Source organism: Glycine soja, chromosome 6 (genome assembly GCF_004193775.1).
Source record: "Glycine soja cultivar W05 chromosome 6, ASM419377v2, whole genome shotgun sequence".
Lineage (NCBI taxonomy): Eukaryota > Viridiplantae > Streptophyta > Magnoliopsida > Fabales > Fabaceae > Glycine > Glycine soja.
In genome coordinates this window covers 9,288,181-9,310,568 of record NC_041007.1, presented here as the reverse complement: position 1 = coordinate 9,310,568, position 22,388 = coordinate 9,288,181, and the positions used below count along the sequence as shown (strand labels likewise).

At 33.4% G+C, this 22,388-nt stretch overlaps 3 protein-coding genes and 2 pseudogenes across 3 annotated transcripts; 1 reads left to right on the top strand and 4 right to left on the bottom strand.

The window, feature by feature from the left end:
• Positions 1-3,233: 3,233 nt before the first annotated feature.
• LOC114414027 lies at positions 3,234-4,151 on the bottom strand (annotated as a pseudogene).
• A 250-nt stretch (positions 4,152-4,401) lies between these two features.
• Positions 4,402-5,888, bottom strand: LOC114414127. Its single transcript, XM_028378471.1, has 3 exons — positions 5,750-5,888; positions 5,382-5,482; positions 4,402-5,262 (listed from the first exon to the last, which is right to left on the bottom strand). The coding sequence occupies exons 1-3, from the start codon at positions 5,845-5,847 to the stop codon at positions 4,706-4,708; spliced, it is 756 nt and encodes a 251-aa protein (XP_028234272.1). The 5' UTR covers positions 5,848-5,888; the 3' UTR covers positions 4,402-4,705.
• Positions 5,889-8,480: 2,592 nt separating this feature from the next.
• Positions 8,481-10,070, top strand: LOC114414309 (40S ribosomal protein S3a-like). Its single transcript, XM_028378589.1, has 6 exons — positions 8,481-8,573; positions 8,666-8,771; positions 9,268-9,405; positions 9,496-9,681; positions 9,781-9,981; positions 10,065-10,070. The coding sequence occupies exons 1-6, from the start codon at positions 8,515-8,517 to the stop codon at positions 10,068-10,070; spliced, it is 696 nt and encodes a 231-aa protein (XP_028234390.1). The 5' UTR covers positions 8,481-8,514.
• A 1,181-nt stretch (positions 10,071-11,251) lies between these two features.
• On the bottom strand, positions 11,252-16,106 carry LOC114415417 (annotated as a pseudogene).
• Positions 16,107-17,523: 1,417 nt separating this feature from the next.
• Positions 17,524-22,367, bottom strand: LOC114415416 (chlorophyllide a oxygenase, chloroplastic-like). The gene is made up of 9 exons (XM_028380089.1): positions 22,063-22,367; positions 21,560-21,787; positions 21,274-21,378; positions 20,865-21,140; positions 20,269-20,416; positions 19,902-20,086; positions 19,674-19,786; positions 18,776-19,070; positions 17,524-18,174 (listed from the first exon to the last, which is right to left on the bottom strand). The coding sequence occupies exons 1-9, from the start codon at positions 22,138-22,140 to the stop codon at positions 18,010-18,012; spliced, it is 1,593 nt and encodes a 530-aa protein (XP_028235890.1). The 5' UTR covers positions 22,141-22,367; the 3' UTR covers positions 17,524-18,009.
• Positions 22,368-22,388: the final 21 nt, after the last annotated feature.

Here is a 22,388-nt window from a genome sequence, read left to right as displayed (position 1 = left end):
ATCTACATTGTAATACATGAAGAAAATAAGTTCTTATGTAATATATGTGATGAACAATTTAAATTGAGAAAATTATTCTATAATTTAAACTATTTTTAATAACTTACAAGTATTATGTACTAATATTAATACTATAAATATCATCCCTCCATGTGTAAATAGTAATTTAATCCCTTTACAGCGACAGGGGTCATTTAATTACTCTCAAAATTCAGTGGTCTATTTGGATGCATGCATGCATGCTTAATGCTTATGCCTTAAGTTTTCCACTTTACATATTCAATCTGTTTTTGTCGTCTTGTGATTAGAAATTGACAATTTGTTCCGGGACACTTTCAAAGTAATTACTGCTTCCACGCATGGATAACTTTGTTAATTGATTGTTTATTATGAGTTTCCTATTAAGGTAACCTTTGAGGCGACTTTAGCGGTTGATGTTTTTTTCTTCTTCTCAATTTTCAACTATATTATGGGTATGCTTCCAAGTTCCAACAGTATAACCTTATTTTATCTGTTTGTCAATTTCTTTCTTTCTTTCTTGTGTTGTGAATTTTCAATATTATCTTATCTCTTTACACATTTGAAGTGTCTTGTAACACCTAGAATGCACTGAATAACAAAGTGTGATACATCTAGCCTTTTGCTAGTTGCAGCCCGACATACTCCAAAGGAACAGAGAGAACCCTCCCTCCTACATGTTCCATCGAACATGCATGTTACATGATAATGGAAAAGCATTATGTTTTTTTTAACAAATTTTGGATTTTTCTGATAACAGTACTCTGAGCGTAGATTGAGATACTGTTTCAAATCTTTGAGATTGTTTGATCCACAAATGAACAGATTACGATCTCACCGAGTTGTCATTTTATATTTGATATTTTATTTGAACTTTAAGCAATGCTGATTTTTTTTTTAATTCCTGAATGGATGCCATCACAATATAATTAACTCTAAACAAAAGGAAAGAAAATGGCGTAAGAAACAATTATTAACTTTAGAAACATGTGAGTAAGAACATTTTCAATGCTGTTCATTTAAAATAATTCACTTGTAGAATTTTAAGTACATTGTTTGGATTGAAGTTTGTAAAACTATTTTAAGTTTTACTTATGGTAAATTGAGTTTTAAAACAAAAATTTACTCTCTCAAACATACTTTTGAGAGATAATGAAACATAATTTTAAACTGATTTTATTTTCAAATATATTTCTAAATTTTTTTCACTGAAATCCAAACACACCCAAGAATGAGTTATATTATATTTAAGTAATTCATTTTCTTTTTTAGATTATCCTTCGTAGGTAAAGACCTACATTTTACTTTAGTAAATTCTTAACCAATCCATACTTTTTTTATTGGCAAATAATTTTGTTTCACCGTTAAAGTATTAGCTTTTTAAGTAATAAATAATAATTGTTTTATATTCGTAAGCAATTGATCTGGTCAACTAACCACACATGTTTGGATTAATGTTCTCGGTCACTAAATGTACTTTTAAATAAAGAGTCTTTTTGTGTATCTTTTGCTTCACACATATATACTTCCTCTGAATCTAATTATAAGGAACTAAAAATAATAATTTTAGACTTAAATATAAATAAATATTAACTAATTTTTATCTTAATGATAATATTTTTATTATGAACTTCATTTAATAAAATTTTATTTTCAATAAATTATTTATTACTCTATGTTAAATTTTAAAAAATCTTTCAAATGAACGGCTGGTTCCAATTTTTTTAATTGGTAACCTCTTTCTAATTAATCATAATGTGCAATACTTATGTGACATACTCTAATTAATGATGAGCGAGTAATAAAAACTTGGCGAGTGCCTCAGTAATCAAGTGATGAACCACCACCAAATTAATGAAATAAATAAGAAATGTAAAGGAGAGTGTAATATTTCATCTCTTATTTTTTAGGAAATTAATGTGGTCGTCCATTCACATGTTTGTTAGTGTCCTTGACAAATTAAAAATGAATGGGTCACCAAAATAAACGTTATTCTACTAGTACTATTATGAAAGATATTTTAAGAAAAAAATAAATTTTAAATGAGATTTTTTAAATTAAATGTTATTAATGATAGTTAACTTTATTTATATTTAAATCTAATGGGAAATACATTTGAATACTTTGGAATGGTAATTCAAACATGTTATAAAATCATGTTGAATAGAACCAAAAAAAAGAAGAAAGAAAAATTGCTTATTACATCGAACAATGATTTCTCTTCACAACTACGGTGAACATTTGCTTGAGGTTCAAGAGTTTATGCAGCACTACTGTACATATGAGCTTTAAAATACTTTTTTTTTTATCTAATACTTAATAAAAATATTTAAAAACTTTGAATAATATTTAAAAAATATTATTAAATATAAATAAATATTATTTATATATTTTTATATTTTTTTAAGTATCATATATAATTCATGTTGTAAAAACATTACTAATAAATTTTTATTAATATTTTTATTAAGTGTTAGAAAAAAATATTATTATCATTAAACATCACATTGTGATAATAATTGATCTTGTACTTAGGTAAAATGTTTCGCGGGATGCTAATATGGTAGCGGATACATTAGCTTGTTGGGGAATACAGAATGATCATTGGGATCAGCTTTGGAGCACACCGCTTGATGGCATTCTTTTTGCCTATGCCAATGATTTCTATTTAGTTCCTTAGTTTCTGCTAGCTTTCTTTAATTTCATCATTGTACCAAAAAAGAGTTGCTTTATAGTGATCCAATAATCCTGGAAGAAAAACATGTAATCAAATAATCCACTGAAAATTATAAATATGAAATGCTTTAGCTTCTTGAGTCACTTTTCTTCAATTTATTAACGACTAAATTTGGCTCCTAAAAATCTTAATTCAAATTGGCGAAGAACTAAAATGATTCACCTTAATGATCTTGAACGATTATTTGATAAATTTTCATTTTTTTTAGCAACTAAATTGGATTGAATGATTTTTTTAGAGACCCAATCCATTTAAATAACAAGCTTTTTGAGAGATTTTTTTTTAAAAAAAAAACTATATCCTTCAAATAAGTAGTTACAAAATATGCACTAATACTTTCGTTTCAATTTAGAGAATAATATTTAAATACAACTGGGGGAACATATCTATACTACCAACTACCAGCATTAACATTCCAGTACCTCGCATATTAATTTTATATGGAAATTCTAGGAATGAAAGTTATAAACCAGAGGGATTGGTAGTAACGAAGAATTTAATTTTGTGATATTCTTTGTAATGATCTAAAGCTTCCATGCTTTGTTTATTTTCTCAACTACATTTTCATGCAAATCCAGATTACAGTAATTAATATGTGTATACACATTAATTTTTCGATCCAAACTAAATAACTAAGGATTCGAAGTCATGTTGGGAGTTGACACTTCATTGCTACAAATTGGACAAACCTTCTTAATTTGAAGCCACTTGCTTATGCAATCTGAATGATAAGGGTGCTCACATTGAAGTGCCACCAGCGCTTCACCTTCTTCATATTCAACCTGACAAATCACACAACGATCAATGCCACTTTTGCTTTCAGCACATTGGCAAGTATAAGGGTACAAGCACAAAGAGATTTCATTTGCTGATAACCCTCTTGTTTCTTCTCCTATAAACTCTTCCAACTCCATCAATTCTTCATAAGATAATTCATCTAGATCAATCTCATCTTCTTCCATTTCCATGTCTTCATCGCCATCGTCATCATCATTACTTCTTTCACCTTCAAGAAATCGAAGGTCGGTTTCAAACTCTTGACTCATTAAAAGTCAGGATCACCATTATCATCATTATCAATAGAGGAGTCACTTAAATATTCATCACTTTCACTTTCAATAGTTGAAAGCATTGTGAACTCTCTCTCTTGTTCTTGCATGCCCTTTGCTAGAATAAAATCAAAGTCAACCTCTTCTAGTTCAACGTAAGGGTTTTTTTTGGAAGACTGTTTCCCCTCACCATCCATTGAAGGAGAAAAGGGTGTTCCATTGCAGTTGGTGGATTGAGAACAGATCAATGCAATTGGGGTATTTGAGTGGATGAATATAGAATCATAGTTTTTGAGATTTCTTTGGGAGATGAACAAACTTCAATGTAAAGTAATGGTAACCCTTTATCATGGATTCCTAACATTCCAGATTCTTGTCTATTCCAAGGTATCCCACAGTGGCATTACCAATATGACGATCATAATAAACTTTGAACTTTCTTTTTTGGATAATTAAGACAACCTTTATGCCAAGCAATAGCAAAACATTCTCCCTAAGTTGCAATATACCTTATTCCACAGAAGCAGCTATCGATTAGCATACTCAGCTCTTAACATGTATTTATGTATTTACATGATTTAGTAGAACTAGTGAATTTCTTGATACAGAAATCAAAATAAAAGAAACAAAAATGCTTTGTAGAACCTTTCTCATTGTTATTTCACAAGAGGGAAAAAACCAAAAGAAAAGATACAAGAAAACTTCAATAAGAAGTGTTTTGAATGTGCAGCTGTCAAAGTCATTTTCTTTATCTTTAGTTAATGCCTTTTCCCCTGTTATGAAAGAATACATAACAAGGAAATAAAAAAATAAAAAAAATAAAAATCTATTTCATCCTAACAAATCACAAGGATGCATATTGATACAAAGTGCTTGTATGCGTACCCTCAACTAAAATGTTCTACCTTCTCTGCCTTGGAAGAACTCTTTTCCTTTTAGTTATACCTTTTGCAAACTTAGATGTACGAGTTACCTTGATGTCATGGAATGTGCCTATGTAATTGCCATGCTTAGTGGCAATGCTTGTGTAACTGGGATCTCCATGACTATGATTTCTTTTATATCTAAGATCTCTACTAATTTCAACTCGAGCATGATGTTTCCTAGGCTGCAAAGACCTCCTTAAATGGGAGCCTTTATAGTCTCTCCTTCTACGCGAAATTGACCTGCTTGTTTTTGCAGACGCTGGAAAATGGTATGAAAGGCTTTCATCTGTGTAATCTTCTCCAGTCTTAAAGTAGAACTCTTGATTCATGTCCATTCTGAACCTCCTTCTTCTTCTTCTTCTTCTTCTTCGTCTTCTTCTCTTGAGCTTGTGTAGCATAACACACAAGAAAGTACAAGAATACTCCCAAACATGGAAACAAGAAGAGAAACATGTCCATATCATTTTGCAAGAAGACCGGCAAAGACATCCACATATGCCCAATTTATGCACCAGATAGAGGAACAAGAGAACTGCAAGAAAATAGAATATTCATATCCAATTTCAGATATGTCAAATGAAAAGGGCAAGTTTTATGTAAAGTACTAATTAAAGAAGACCATGTTGCAATATACCAAACAGTTGAACTCACCAATGTACAATAGCATAAATACCATGGCTAGCTTGAGGAGATTGGCAACACAAAAATTCTCGATATAGCAAATGAGATCCCATGTTGGTCCACACACTGAGCTGAAACATATCCAAAGAGATAATACATATATATCAAGCATGAAATGGGAAAGTGAAGAAAGACTATCTATCCTTAAGCACAAGGAGCACAAACCGCAAGAAATTTAATTGTAAAACTACCTACACATTATTTCATAACTACTCTAGAATATACGGCTGAGGCTCTAATATTTGTGGAAATAGCAATATTTAACTGCAACATCTAAATTCTAGAAGACTATATAGTGTACTAGCATGGATAATCATGAGATATGAAGTATTGATTACCTGCAAGACTTTCCGGAAAGATATTCAATTGGAGAATTGAAGAGTTTGCCAATAGCATTTCCTAAGCCCGAAGCAAACGTTTCAATGACGTTGCCCATATTAAAAAATAACGTATTTCCTGTAACTTTGGAGAGTTAAGAGAGAGAAAGAGAAGGTGTTTTATATTTCAATGCAATGCATTGAGTAAGCAATGTACTTATTTGTTTCTAAAACTGATGGCAACAAAGAAGACTACTTTAAAGGATTCTTCCTCCCTTTGGTTCCATTTATATGTCAAATTACTTGCAGGACCATTCAATGGGTCTCCCTGGCCTATTGAAAATGCAAAAAATGCTAACCGCCTATCAGCCTACAATTTTATTCTATAAAGATTTATTTATGTTCTCAATATCCAAACATCTAAGATATTTGCATGGTTACAACTTATAATAATTCCTTTATATTTCATTTCATATAAAAGTCAAAACACACATATATTTATGCATCAAAAGAGAGCTTTTGTTAATGGTACGGGTGCGGTGCTTTCCTTCTTGCAAAACGCTAAATGTACATATATATTTATTTATGCACTTTCTGGTTCTGTTTTAACTCTTCAACTATATGTATAACTTTGAAACTAAATGAAGTTAATGTCCTTCGTTGAAAGGAACAAAGGACAATGATGTTAAATTGTTAATGCATAAAGAGAATGCAAAAGTACCTGTATCTGTATCTGGATGAACAGTACGTCGATAAAGATAAATTAATTAACCAAATGGTAGAAGAAGGTGCGTAGGCTGCTATTGCACCCAGCGAGCGTGTTTACATAAGTGACAAGTTAACGAACAAGTTGTAACTTAGGTAATACATTATTTGAAAAAAAAACTGCCCTGAACCTTTCGAGAAGAACCACACAATCCATCATTGAGCATGTTCCTGGGTTGGATCGACCCAAATCACTATTTAAGTAAACACAAATACTAATTTGTAGTTATTATTATTATTAACAAAAACACAGGTGCGCCATGCGCCTTTGTATCTGAATTTTTATTAGGCTAAATTAAATATGATAAATTTATCTTATTATATATTGACTCTTATATTAATTTTAGTTTAATATTTTTTTCCTAAATGCATGGTTATTTATATATTATTTTTTCTAAGTCAAAATTTTATCTCGCATTAAATATTTTATGTCACTTTATTTTATATCATTTCTATCTTCTAATTTTTTCTTTATTTCATCATATTTAATTTGTAATGAAATTTTTTGTGTATTTTTAAAGTCTTATTTTATTATTAATGGACGTGAAATTAGTTTCATATTAGTCGAGTTTTTTTGTTTTTAATTTTTAAAACCAAACAATTAGTAATAGAGAAATAAGTCCTCACATATTATGTTATCGATAAGCAATTAGATAGAAAAGAGGGATAGTTAAATTATATCGAACATAAAGAGGTTTCCTTGAATACTTTCTTAAAAAATCAGTGACAACAATATTTTTCTAAGATCTATTTAATGTTCTTTAAAAAAAAAATATCCATTTTATGTTAAACCGTTTGATATCTGTTAATTACTTGATGGTAAAATAAGTAGTTTTCTTCTTCACATATTTATTTAAGGATGAATACCATAAAACGTATTATTCAAAAACTGTTTTTTTTTATTTTACTTGATATTTGTTAATTTTTCGTTAATTATAATATTATTATTATGAAAAAGCCTTGCATGCTTGAAAATATTGCCAAAAAGAAAAAATATTGTACATGCCACTAGTTGTTGGGGGCAAAAACTGTGAAGGAATCACGAACGTTCATGTGAATGAGAAGGAGTTATCCATGTGAAAGAAGAAGAGGGTCTAATCACTGTCAGAGATGTAGAGATTTTTCTTAATAAAAGGAAGAAGGAGTAGGCTGAATAGAACACGGGAAGTTAGAAAGTAAGTACGTGCAGTGGTTGGTTTATTCATTCATTCATTTTTTTTTTCTTTTGTGGCTGGTTTACGTCTTGTAACAGAATTTGCATTTGGGTAATTCACAATCATTGGGAGTATTATCTGAGTAATGAAGATTCAATGAAATATTTTAAATTTATAAGAAATTCAAGTACACTCAAATATTTCTAAGAAAATGCTAATCAGAATATCTCACATCTTTGCTAACTTTCACCTAAAGTTCCTAATTCTTTTTTAGATGGACCACATTGCCTAATTCTGTTAACAATAAAACTAACTCCTAAAGATTAAGACTTTAAATTCACCAAGTAAACAAAACAAATAAAAAGAGATATATAACAGTTATATCATGTATTTTTTTTTATATAAAATAAGTCAGATTTTAAAAAAGTTTAGATCAAATAAATATACGATTTTTTGTCTAAAGTTTTCAAAAGACATGTATATTTTACATCTCTTTTATTTATTAGCTACAACAACCACATATATTTTAAATTAATATTATTTATTAGTTACAACAATCTTATCACAAGTATCTTGTGGTTATCTATGTTTAACATGGTATTGCGCTTAACAACCTTATTTAATTTATCGTGAAATAAATTCATATTTAATTTATTATCCAAAGCCAATGTATTGTCCATAAATATCCTTCTAAAAAAATATATCGTGAACAAAATACATATTTAATTTATTATTAGAAATATAAAAAAAAATTGAATAAATTTTAGTTACCATCTTTATACCAGTAACAAAAGTAAAAGTATATATAAAAGTTGAAACATTGTAGCACGTAGGGTGTCAGTATTGTTGTGAAAGCATTGAAGAGCTATGGCCGTCGGAAAGAACAAGAGGATTTCTAAGGCCAAGAAGGGTGGCAAGAAGAAGGCGTTAGTGTCCATTGCTTTCACTTTTTAACTTTTCTTTTTTGTCACATCTTTCATCTTTAACTCTCTTTTCTTCTTCCTCCGTCAATCTACAGCGCTGATCCTTTTACCAAGAAGGATTGGTACGATATCAAGGCCCCTTCTGTGTTCCAGGTCAAGAATGTTGGCAAGACCCTCGTCACTCGTACTCAGGGCACCAAGGTCTTACATTTTTTTTATATAGACTTGTATCATCGTTGGGTTATCTGCATTTATAATTTGGATAAATAATTATTTTATTCTCTGCAAGCGTCGTCACATGGATCCTTGAAACTAAAGAAGAAGAAAAAAAATCTCCGATACTTAAAGTGTAATTCATTACTCACATTAGTCCAATTGATACATGTAACGTGTGATCCAAGTGACAATAGTAATATATATATATATATATATATATATATATATATATATATATATATATATATATATATATATATATATATATATATATATATATATATATATATGTGTGTGTGTGTGTGTGTTCAGGGATTTATTTGCAATTTTCTTAGTGTCAAGTACCATGTGACTGCACTTAACACTTTTAGGAACAAAAATGTGTTTTACTCTTTGAATTTATAATAGTAATTGCTACGAGTGATTTAAATTGCTGAGCTTTATATAGATGGTGACATGATGGCTATTTTTTAAACAACAGACTGCTTCGGATGGACTAAAACATCGAGTGTTTGAGGTCTCATTGGCTGATCTTCAAGGTGATGAGGACCATGCATTCAAGAAGATTCGTTTGAGAGCCGAGGATGTTCAAGGGAAGAATGTTTTGACCAACTTCTGGGTATAGCTTCTTTTGGTTGCTGCTATATATTGTCATTGATTTGCATGATTTTAATTAATCTTAGCTAAGATTGTAACTATATCTCTGTAGGGAATGAGTTTCACAACTGACAAGTTGAGGTCATTGGTGCGAAAATGGCAAACTTTAATTGAAGCTCATGCTGATGTGAAGACCACTGATAATTATACTTTGAGGATGTTCTGCATTGGGTTTACTAAGAGGCGTAGTAACCAGGTGAAGAGAACCTGTTATGCACAATCGAGCCAAGTTAAACAGGTTTGTATATATTCACCACAACTTTCGCTCCAAATAGTTCCCCAATTTACTGGATTTGCATGTCATCTTATATGTTTTCTCTGTTCTTTAATTTTTCAGATTCGCAGGAAGATGACAGAGATAATGGTCAACCAGACAACATCCTGTGATTTGAAAGAAGTGGTCCGCAAGCTCATCCCTGAGATGATTGGAAAAGAGATTGAGAAGGCAACATCTAGTATCTATCCTCTACAGAATGTGTTCATTCGTAAAGTTAAGATCCTGAAAGCTCCAAAGTTTGATCTTGGGAAACTGATGGAGGTATATTGTCCATTTTATTCAAAAATCTCCTTACCCCTCTGGTTTTTATGTTAATAAATGAAACTGTTAATCCATCATTGTAGTGCTGAACTGATTTGGGCGAAAGTTTGTATTATGAGTAGGATTCACCTTTTCCCCTTCCATTATTTACTTTATTATTTCTCTTTTGACATGTTGACATTGTTAAATTAAGGTTTAGTTACTGTTTGATTTTTATAGGGTTGCTTACTCACTTTTGGTGGGTCTTATAATTACACATGACACATTTAAGAATCCCAACAAGTTTTCTCTCCAGTGGTTAATATAAGCAAATTGATTTTTGTATATTTTCAATAGTAAAATTGCATAAGAATTGGTTTTTAAATTTAAAAACCCCATAAGCAACTAAAACTTATGAAATACGGAAGTAGCAGCTTAATGTGAAAGACACAAAATTATGGGTAGCCGTTGTTCCACTTTCCGATGTATGTAAACGTAAAAGACAAAATGATGGATAGTGAACTTGGGTTTCCAAACACACTATAAGTTGAATGTGAATAGAGATATGCAATTGATGTCAAGTTGCAAATTAATTCCAATTCAACCATACAGGATGTGAAGTCTCTGGTTGTGCCAGCATAGAAGGCTTAGTTGTATGAACCAGTACATTTCAGATTCTCCATATCACACAGGCAGATAGAAAAATAAATAAAATACTAACAATAGTATTCATATAGATATAGATACAGATTATAGCTACATTAAAAAAGATACAGATTATAGCATTTAATCTATACAATATGTAATTTTAATGAAAAAAATGTTAACCTACTTCATTCTTGATTCCATTAGAGCCACTTTGAAGAGAGAAATCTTTTATTCTGAATTGAGAGCTTTTTCTGTTCACTTTCTAGAGAATTATGTTCCCTGTGTAATCAATGGATTACTTACAATGAATGACTCAACTCATCAAGGTCACTTTTAACACAAAATCCGTCTTCCAATATTCCATAACCAACATATAAATAAAATTGTTAATTGTCAATTAGTGATAATTAATAACATTTTAATTATTGATTAACTAATCCATTATTATAGTTAAAATATTTTAACGCAGGAAAAATAATTGGTACTTTGCATTTTGGATACTTTAGACAGCAAAACCGAGTGGTTTATTAGTAAAATCACTGGTCTCCTTATAATTAGTAAAGGGATGCCCTGATGGAGATCTAACAAATGCTAAACTTCACCTTCTGATATATATATATATTTCTAAAAAACAACTTTTTAAAAACAAAAATGCAAAACTTTTCTTTTCTTCCATTTTTTTTCTTTCCTCTGAAACAGAGGGTAGTATAACTTGATTCACACAAGACTGCCTCGAATAACTTTCACTGATAATCTAACATTGAACTAAAACAGTTCGAAGCACTTATGAAGGAGCATCTAGTTAAATGCCACAATCAAAGGTAGCCGTCTGCACACTTTGATGGTAAATGATCTTCAATTAAATCCAAACCAGGATAACAAACTGATAAGAAATGGGTGACTTGGTTGGATCATAGCATATTTGTTTTTCCATTTGAAATGGGGATGAACGTTAGTCCAATAAATTTCCCCTTTCGCGTTCAGGCTCCTCGGAAAGTAGGAGTATGTCTAGGCAAACACGCTTAAAAGTTAGTCCATTCTTCCTTTCAGTATCCTTTCCTTTACTTCGGTTGGGGTGCTGCAGCAAATAAACAACAACAAACAACAACAACAACGCCTTATCCCACTAGGTGGGGTCGGCTACATGGATCAACTTCCGCCATAATGTTCTATCAAGTACCATACTTCTATCCAAACCATTGAATTCGAGATCCTTTTTGATAACCTCTCTTATAGTCTTTTTGGGTCTTCCTCTGCCTCGAATTGTTTGTCTTCTCTCCATCTGGTCTACTCTCCTCACTACAGAGTCTACCGGTCTTCTCTCTACATGCCCAAACGACCTAAGTCTATTTTCCACCATCTTCTCTACAATAGGCGCTACTCCAACCCTCCCTCTAATAGTTTCGTTTCTAATTTTATCCTGTCGAGTCTTACCACACATCCACCACAACATCCTCATCTCCGCTACACCTACTTTATTCTCATGTTGGCTCTTGACCGCCCAACATTCTGTTCCGTACAAAATCGCCGGTCTTACCGCAGTCCGATAAAACTTTCCCTTTAGCTTGATCGGTACCTTTGCATCACATAACACCCCCGATGCTTTTCTCCATTTCATCCATCCTACTTGAATGCGATGATTCACATCCCCTTCAATTTCCCCATCATCCTGTATTACAGACCCAAGATATTTAAACCGTGTGACTTGAGGGATAATATGGTCTCCTATTTTCACCTCTGAGTTAGAAACCCTCCTTCTTTTGTTGAACTTACATTCCATATACTCCGATTTGCTTCTGCTTAGGCGAAAGCCATGTGTTTCTAGAGCTCGTCTCCAAGTTTCCAACCTCTCATTCAACTCCTCCCTCGACTCTCCAAGGAGGACTATGTCATCTGCAAAAAGCATGCATCTCGGCGCTATCTCTTGGATTTGTTCCGTGAGGACATCCAGAATTAAGGTAAAAAGGTAGGGGCTAAGGGTTGACCCTTGATGTAAACCAATTGTGATGGGAAAATCGTCTGACTCTCCACCCTGTGTCCTAACACTAGTCGATACCCTATCATACATATCTTGGATAGCTCGAATATATGCAACCCTAACCCCTTTCTTCTCTAGAGCTTTCCACAAAATCTCTCTAGACACTCTATCATACGCTTTCTCCAAGTCAATAAAAATCAAGTGCAAGTCTTGTTGGGCCATGCGATATTGCTCCATCACCCGCCGTAATAAATAAATCGCTTCCATGGTCGACCTTCCCGGCATGAAACCAAATTGATTCTCAGTAACTTGAGTCTCCTTTCTTAATCTCCGTTCGATCACTCTTTCCCATAATTTCATGGTATGACTCATGAGCTTGATTCCCCTATAATTTGCACAATTTTGTATATCCCCTTTGTTCTTATAGATTGGCACTAACGTGCTTCTCCTCCATTCCTCCGGCATGCGTTTTGACCTCATAATTTCGTTAAAGAGTTCGGTGAGCCACTCAAGACCTCTATCTCCAAGAGTTTTCCACACTTCAATAGGTATGTTGTCTGGCCCCACCGCCTTACCATTACTCATTCTTTTCAACGCTTCCTTTACTTCCTGTTTCTGAATCCGACGATAGTACTTATAGTTCCGGTCCTCTTCTCTTGTGTCTAGACTGCTAGAGTCATATCCATATCCATCATTAAATAAGTTGTGGAAATACGCCTTCCACCTTTCCTTGATATCTTTTTCATGCACTAAGACTTTGCCTTCTTCATCCTTAACACACTTTACTTGATCCAAATCTCTAGTCTTCCTCTCTCTACCCTTAGCAAGCCTATATATAGATCTTTCTCCGTCCCTGGTTCCTAGAGCTTGGTATAGTCCATCAAAAGCTTGGGCTCTTGCCTCACTCACCGCCTTTTTGGTTTCATTTCTAGCTATCTTATACTTATCCCAAGTTATGAATAACAAGTTATGAATAGGAAGTTTAATAAAATAGAACTTGGAATAAGCTTAAACATCATAGTGCGATACAAATGCAAATGCAAAAGTTTAAGAGAAGAAAATATTTTTTTTAAAAAATAGAATAAGAAAGAAAACTAAAGAATAACGGTGAAAAACAGTCAAATTACAAGTTTTTCTTTCAAAGTGATTACAGCAGTCAGATTCAGTAATCACAGTATACGAATGAAATAGCACCCCTCCCCCCAGCTGCTTTATTTATCACTTTATGCTGTAAATTGTCGGCCCTGTTAACTTGTCATGTCATCCATAAGGTGCATCCATGCAATACACAGCTTTCAACTCTTCTGACCCTCATTTACCAACACTAGGAAAATTAATTGTGGCCCATAGAAATTTAAAGAGCAACATGTACCAACAACTGCACCTTTGGAGGCAGGTCAGGATTTGTTTTCATTATGTCAAAATTCTTTTATCTAGAATAATATGGCAAAAGTATCATCAACTACACAGATATGTAAATATAAATATATGAATGCTCAGTGCCTAACTCCCAAAGTGGTAACGGCAGTATGCCAAAAACATATGGTCGACTATGATGAGATGCAGAGAAATCAGAAGCTTACACAACATAAACGTGTCCACCCCAGCCACTTAAACAATCACGATCTACAGATGATATCAGTGCTTGGGAAATCGTCTCAAACAATTCCTCTGGTTCCTGTCATAGTTAAGAAACCAAGGGAACATGAATAAGCTTCTTCTCTTTAAAAGATCACAAAAAAACTGGATTTTAAATGTCTTTCAAATTTCAAGAATACATCATAAGTATGATAATGTGAGAACTTGGGAACTCAACTGAAAAATTAAGCCACTATTTGTGGCACCTTTTTTTTTAAACCACGAATCTGGTACTACTACTATACTAGCACAGAACATCTTATTCCATACAACAATTTTGTCCCTACATTTAGGCATTCTACACCTAATGTTGCCTTTTGTAATTGTAATAATATGCATGAGAAGGGCCTTTAACATCAAGTACACATGCAGAAGCAAGAACAATTTTTATTATGTATTTATGTAACCCCCCTACCTCCTCCACTACCAACATTAAAAAATGAAAATAAATTAAGTTTGCTGGTGCTACAGTGAACAGAAGATTTTGTTATGAAACAGTTCCAAATACAAGTGTTATCGCTTATGTTATTTCAAATCATAAATTTAAGCCCGCAACAAGTCACACATACCAAGCTTTAAAGGTCTATGATACAAGAACAACTATGATACATCCTGTGATCCTGTCTATCATACATGAATGATATTCTGAATATATGCAAGGAACTATTCCAATTAAGGTTCATTATTATATGAATGTTCACTTGCATGCTTATTTCATAATTTAGTACTAAAACTCAAGCAACACAAACAAAATATAGACTTAATGCAGGAATTTGCAAATTCTAAAAAAAGTGACATTAAAGGCAACAAATTGAATTTCGAGACAAACCATGTCAGGCTTAAACATTGACTCACAAGCACCATAAAGAGACTCGGATGCAGTGCCAGCCACTACAAAATCTTTTGCAAGTTCCCTGTCACACCAAAAAAAATAAAAAACAAAGTTATTACTATCACAAATATATGGCTTGGATTAAAAACAAAATTAAGATTATTTTACTAATTAAAGGGGCACAAGTTGGATAAAATCCACTTTCAAAAAAGAGGAAATCTTGAAGAAAAAAAATATTAGATTAAAGGATACAAAGAGTGCAGTGTCCATCAAAGAGAGTGATTTGCTTCACTGCCAAATATATTTCTGTCAAATTTGGGTTGTCTATTACTCAGAAGAAATCTAGACGTGATATGCCAATCCCTATAACACTAACTTTCCTCAACACTGAACAGTAAATAAGGGCACAGATTATACAATAATACTTAAACTTACTTTGCTCCAATGGCATCCATTGTGCAAATGAATGGCTTGTCATCATCTCCTAGTCCAGCAATTACAGGCTGGCAAAAGTATGGACCAAACCTGAAAGGCAAAACAGTGTAATTTGTTTTTACATACATAAAATAGAATTGTGCATATCATCTATAAAATCAAACATAATTAGCCTAATCCGAAACACAATTGATTGATACCTATTCTCGTAGAGAATAGCGGAGACGAGGCTGGCAAAAGTTTGGGGCTTCATGTCCCTCTCTTCGCGGAGCTGATACAATTTGTGGCGGAAAAGGAGGCGCTGGTAGAGGGTCTGGGCGTCGGTGGCGAGGCCGAGAGGCCGATGAACAGCTTGTCGTGGATTTTGGAAATCCTCTGGAAATCGGTGGCGATGGTCTGGAGCTGAACACCGAGTCTCCGATCGCTCGCGATGGCGAAGCAGTTCTTCCCCACCATAGCCACTAGGGCACTCCCGTTGTACTCGAAGATCGACATCTTTCTTTCGCTACCGACCAACAAACCAACTTTTTTTCCGATTTCGCAGAGCGTTTGGAAGTACTAAACCCTAACGTGATGGTAAATTTTAGATCGGTTTGAAATTGGAATACACATAAGACATGTACGGTGTCCGGTGTCAATTATAAGAAGAAAAATTAATTAATTATGCTTTTAAATAAATACTTTGGATTCAATTCGATCAAAATAGTATTTTAAAAAATAAAAAATAAAGGAGATTAGTTGTCTTTATTTTGAGATTAGAGGATCAAAATTATATATTTGACAAATCAGTGAATTCAATTAAGACAATTAGTAAATATTATTTAATTTTATTCATGAATATTTATATGAGAATGAAATAAAATATATTTTTTTATTTAAGGGGTTCATCCTCTTCAAATGTTTTTCTATTAGCATAAATTAAAAATTAAATCCATGATCACATACTTAAAAAATAAAATTATTTACTAATTATGTTACATCACGTTGATCATTACTTATATATAATTAAGACACAAAATATTTGGTTCTAGTTCTTGAAAATTATATAATTTATTTGTTTTAAATTAAATTTATATAAAAACCCATTTTTATTGAGTAAAAACTAAAAAACTTATGATTCAAATTTCAATTTGGATTGTCATTATACTCATGATTTTTTATTTATCAGTGCATTAAAATTTATTTACTTTGGGAGTAACAAATGATTTATATTAAAGAGGCACAAGGGTACCACCCTATTACAAAAGCATCGAAGTTACCAGAGGAGAACGATTCTTTCCCTATGTTCTTTCCCCACATAACTTAGCACTCCAAAAACAAATACATATACTAATCTACAAAATACTCATGCTTTATGCAAACCAATACGAAGGAATCAAATATCTTTACTATTGCTCTTGTTTATAGAATCTAACTGATTGAATTTCTAATATCTTTGGTAAACTTGAAATGACAATATTGTTCTGTAAACAAATATTGAACAAATTTCCTAAAATGAGTAGATTTTCTTATTTACCAAATTTAAGGAAAAGATTCAGCTTTAGGTTATTATAGCTGATGACAGGTTATTTGCAAAATTTGTAAAATGATGACAGGCAGGTTTAGACGCATATTTTTTGCATTGGATCATAAATCAAAAGACCCTAAGAATGTTGCAGATGGTACATCTGTAACTTCCCCTGGTTTTTATACCTCTAAGAATTGGCAGCATACAGCTTTTTGTTATTTAAGTCATGAATAAAAAGTGAACTTCAACATATTGATTTATATGTTCAAAGGGTTAATGATTTGAATCCTACTGCTTTTGAAATTAGATATACTTTACAATTTTTTCAAACTTGTTCTTTTAGAAGCACTAAAGAATGTTCATACAATGACATGCAAAAGATTACATCAGTGGATCTATTCGGTTAGTGTTGGGCCCCCACTAACTTCAATCTATAAATTGGAAATAATTTAGATAAATCACGCACAATAACAGTAATTGCAAGTGAAAAAACAGAGCCAAAATCAACCAAGCCATGGCTAGAAATTCACAAAAGTCAATCAATAAAATAACATAAGTTGCCTATATAATGGCACTCTATGTTTCTACAAAAGAAAAGAAAACAACAAATCAGAATTGTGACCGCAAAGGCCCAAACTAATCACAAATTCTGAATTATCAATATTTCATTGAGCTAAGATGGTAATGCCATAATACAAGAAACGCCAGTTTTAAGGCGCGATCGAGGTTAAGCCACCAGTTGAGATGGAAAAAGTGGGGTAAAAAATGGACTTGATCCTGTACACAAATAATAAAAGCTAAGTGTACAGAGGGTGCTATTTTTACAAGGGGCTTGAATAAGAGGAGACAACCTCTGATCACTTTTTTAGTTTCCTCCGCATGAAGAATGCTCTGAAAGAACCAAGGAAAGGCAACGTGTGGATTAGCCTAGTGCAAGGGTGTCTTCTGAGTGGCTTTTAGTTAATAAAAGTTGGTTCCAAGACTGTGAGATAAAAAGTATTGTAATCTTTATCATTTGCTGAAGGGTGGTTGCTTAGTTCCTTGCTCCAAGGCATTTCTCCATAGTCTGTACCTTACCCCAAGCTTGTCATAGGATACTGGGAAATTCCACACATTTGCACCGTTGTTCATCCGCTCTTGCTGGCCTAACACTAGCCGTAGATCCTCGTTTAAAACCTTTAATAAGTCAACAGCAACACACAAAATAAAAATGTTAAAAATAAGGAGATGGTAGTATTCTCTTTCAGTCATTCACACTCACTCTACATGTTAATCCAACAAAAGCTAAAGAAAAAGAACATTTTTGTTTCTCTACTTAATCATGCAAAATCATATCAAGATTTCAAATGCCCAATTTGAATTAGCTTTCAGTTTATTAGAACTTTTCATTTGTAAAATCTTGTGTCAAGACTTCCCTAAGCAATGCTGCACACTAAAGTTTAAATAGGTGATTATAGAAAAGCTACATGAGAGAGCTAATGAAAAAGTTGAAGTACATAAAACTCATGTGAGAGGTTTAGTTTATTTTTACTTCCTTGATTCATTTTTTTGTATAATTACTTGTTAAGAAGTTTATCTAAATTGACTCTTAATATGTGATCAGTTTTGTTAAAACCTCGGATCACGGTTTTCACATCCTCTTTAGTCTTTAAATTACCTCAAATTTTCAAAAGAAAAACCTCCTTTATTCCTTTGGCTCGTTACTTTTTCTTTCCCCTTTTCTTTCCCCATATCTCAAACATTATAAAAATGCATGCTGAATATAAAAAAAATCTACCTGCTCTGCAAAATATCTCCATAGATGTTGCATAAAAGGAATATGCTTAAGCACAGGAGCAAAATCCAGTGACATTCTGTATAGCAATCTTGTTTTTTGTTTTGAAGATGGTAAGCAGACATGAAGTTGGTGCAGGTGTGTGGCACACTGACTGGTGCTTTGTCCTTCCAGTTTACCAGGCTTTGAAATTCCAATGGTTGATAGAACCATGCAAGGTGGTCGAAACTCCATATCAATTGGATAGGGGTCCCAGTATCCTTGTAGGCCAGATGCAGGTGTCAAGAATTTCACCAAGCTGCAAGTTCAAATCCATGCAATGGGATTAACTGACCAAGAAATGTATCTAGAAGATAAAGCTTAGATTTACGCCTTAAATTAAACCTTGTTCATCCATCTTTTCATGCATACTTACAATATGAGTACAAATGTATGACACTGACTACATTATGCTATTAGAGAAATCCGAGCCTATAAAAATATCTCGGAAGATCAATTTACCGGCCTATTTAAACTGTGCATGACGGAATTCCAACTCTCATTGTGTGTTGTCCACTCTTTCCTTGTTGGAGGAATGTTTCTTTTAGAAAGAAACTAAATATTCATAAACTTGTTGGAGATGAGTTTCTTTTAGAAACTAAATATTCACAAGCGAAAAGTAATCCCCCCCCCACCCCCCCCCCCCCCCCCCAAAAAAAAAAAAAAAAAAAAAACTAAGTCAAATTATTTGAGGAAGGGACACAAGGAAGAAGGGAGGTTACTACCCAAGGTTTTTTAATTTCTTCCTCACTTGCAATATGAAATATTTTTTTTAAAATCTCTTTTGAATGACAAATGGTTTTCAGTTTCTAGGGTACAATGCAAATGACTTTCAGATCTCAGGGTATAAAAGAAAACAAACCTGGGAACACTCCATCCCTTAGCAAAAGTTGAAGTGTGAGTAAAAGGGGCATGTGCAAGATCCAAAAGGTTGTCCAAAAGTAACCCATGTTCGATGGGAAGCTCCATGACAATCTATGCATATAAAGAGACACCAAGTAAAAAAAACAGCTTTTTCCATGAATCATAATCGTAATTCTTGAATATTCAATTGAAATATCTAGTGGGACAAATTTTGTAAGTAACATACCTCAGCATGCACTTCAAACCCAGACGGAGGTAGCAAAGATGGAAGGGTAGCTGTTGGGGGGTCATTGCCAGGCCAAACCCAGATCATTCCCTCTTTTTCAAAACATGGCAATGACTTTACCTTCACATTTAGCAGTCGAGTAGATGGCATTTTCTCACATTTTCCATCAGTAGTATATTCCCAGCCTAACATCCAACCATTAGATATTTTTAACCTGTATGTTTTAATGCGTATAGCATATAACTCATTGCTAGGATATATTTTCATGTATGTGTATCTACCAGTGCATATAACTCATTGCTATCATGTATTGGAGCAGAAAATTCCATAAGTTGGAGTTAAGAGTCATCATTCACTGACTACTAACCATGGTAAGGACATTGGATACGACCCTCCTTCACAGAACCAAGGTGCAGAGGGCATGCTCTGTGTGCGCAGGTATTTTGAACACATCCAGGCTTCCCATCTTTCCCTCGAAAGATGACCCATGGTTCCTCAAAACATTCTATTGGGATCTGAAAAAGAAAAGGATTAACATGCTTATGAGAATTTACATCCAGAGATTGGAGTAACTTGTATAAAACCATAACTTTCCACAGACGGGCTCTTATCTGGCACGGCATTCCATCACACCAAGAAATTGAAGAAGGGAAATGTTAAGAAAAAAGAGGAGAAACTAAAAACTGTTGAGACTTTGTCATTGTAGAAAAGCATCATAGTCGCCTCATATTAAAAATCACTTTGGTACAATCAATTGAGATGAAATTTGGGTGAGGAGGGAATAAGTAATATCAATCGAAACTCTAAAAGATATTCCAAATATTTCTGTTTATCTGTTATTTGTTGAAAGACAATATTCCACTGGCATATCATAATAGGCTTCCAATAGATTGAATAGATAGAAGCAGATGTCACAAACATATTCAGTGTATGATATAAAGAATAATATACATATTGACTTACCATTGTATCATCCTTCAAGTCAGTAGAGAAAGCTACAGGGTACCAGAAATTCTTCAAGTGGGTATGGTATGACTGAACTGGACCTGATATGTCCAAGCTTTTTCGTGGCAGTCTTCTCTTTTCTACATCTACAGGTTTAAAAGAAGTACTGGGAGAAGAGGATGTCTGGGAAACTTCGGTTGTGGTTCTTTCTTGCAACAACTTATCGTTTACTAATTCTTCCATGTAAGCTAGTTTATCTAAAGCAGTGGACACCCTTGCCTCAGATATATGAACCTGTTTTTGTTCAATAAGTAACATGAATTGAATATTGATAACTTTATGAACAAGTTCCAGCCAAGTCGGACAAATCAAGACAATCTCAGCTACATGTTGTGCTGATTAGTTCGTAACATGTAATGATTGGTACCTGTTGGTGTGCTAGTGCCAATTCTTCCTGCAACCCTGCTAGCTCCTTTTTCATGGTGCCAATGGACTTATAATCACGAGCTAAAGGATTAAGAACCACCACCACCTACACCCATAATTTTTGGAGAAATAAATTTACCATATAGTGGCATGTGCGGCTGAATTGAAAAGGCTATGGTGAAAGCATAATATGATCCAATGCCCAAGTTTATAAATATTCAAAATTTATATAGACCAAACATGATACCAAATTCATCGAATGATCAAATATAATTCTAAATTCAAACCTTTTCATGGAGAAGCATGATGGCAAGCAAGTCTTGGCGAGCTCGCCAATCACAGTATTGAATATCATATCTTGCAAATTCAAGGGCTTGATATACATCCAAAAACTTCCCTTTATACTGCGGCACTTTGGATCTTGGATCCTCCACATCAAAGAGCGCACTCCATGTACTCTTCTTATCTATCTCTTCTCCATATACAGCAAACACTCTAAACCTTCCTTTCAAACCCTGAAAATTGATACACCCACAACAATGTTATCTACAAATAATAAAGGGCCAGAAAAGATGTAGCCTACGAACATGATCGACCATAGGCTCATAGCTAAAGGATTAATGATCACGGATCCCAGAGGGTAGTATTTAGCAATGAAAGCAATAAGAAAAAGTGTGAGTTAAGGCCAAGCATTATGCTACCTACAAAAAAGAAAGGCTGCATAAAACAAAGAACAAGAACAATTCTCAACCCTTAAGCACAACTTGGTGTGATTTAAAGTATGTTAGACCTTTTTGGTGTCAAGCTTGGATGATTTGGAGAAGGAGAAAGGGAGAGAGAGAAGTGCAGCAGTTGCAATGGCGTTCATGGCGGTGCGAAGCTGACAGTCTCTGTCTGGAGAGAGAAAGAGAAACGTGGGGAATGTTGTTTGTTTTGAGGTTGGAGTCCCGCGCGATCTCGGTTCTCCTTGGTCGCACACGTGGCAGGTGTTCCTTCCACACGCTGGGTTTGAATTCTCACTGTGTTTTTGTATCTTTGGGTCCCTCACACCTTGCCAACTCGGATATGGGAGTAAGAAGATAATTAATGTTTATTTTATTGAATCTCATTAATAAT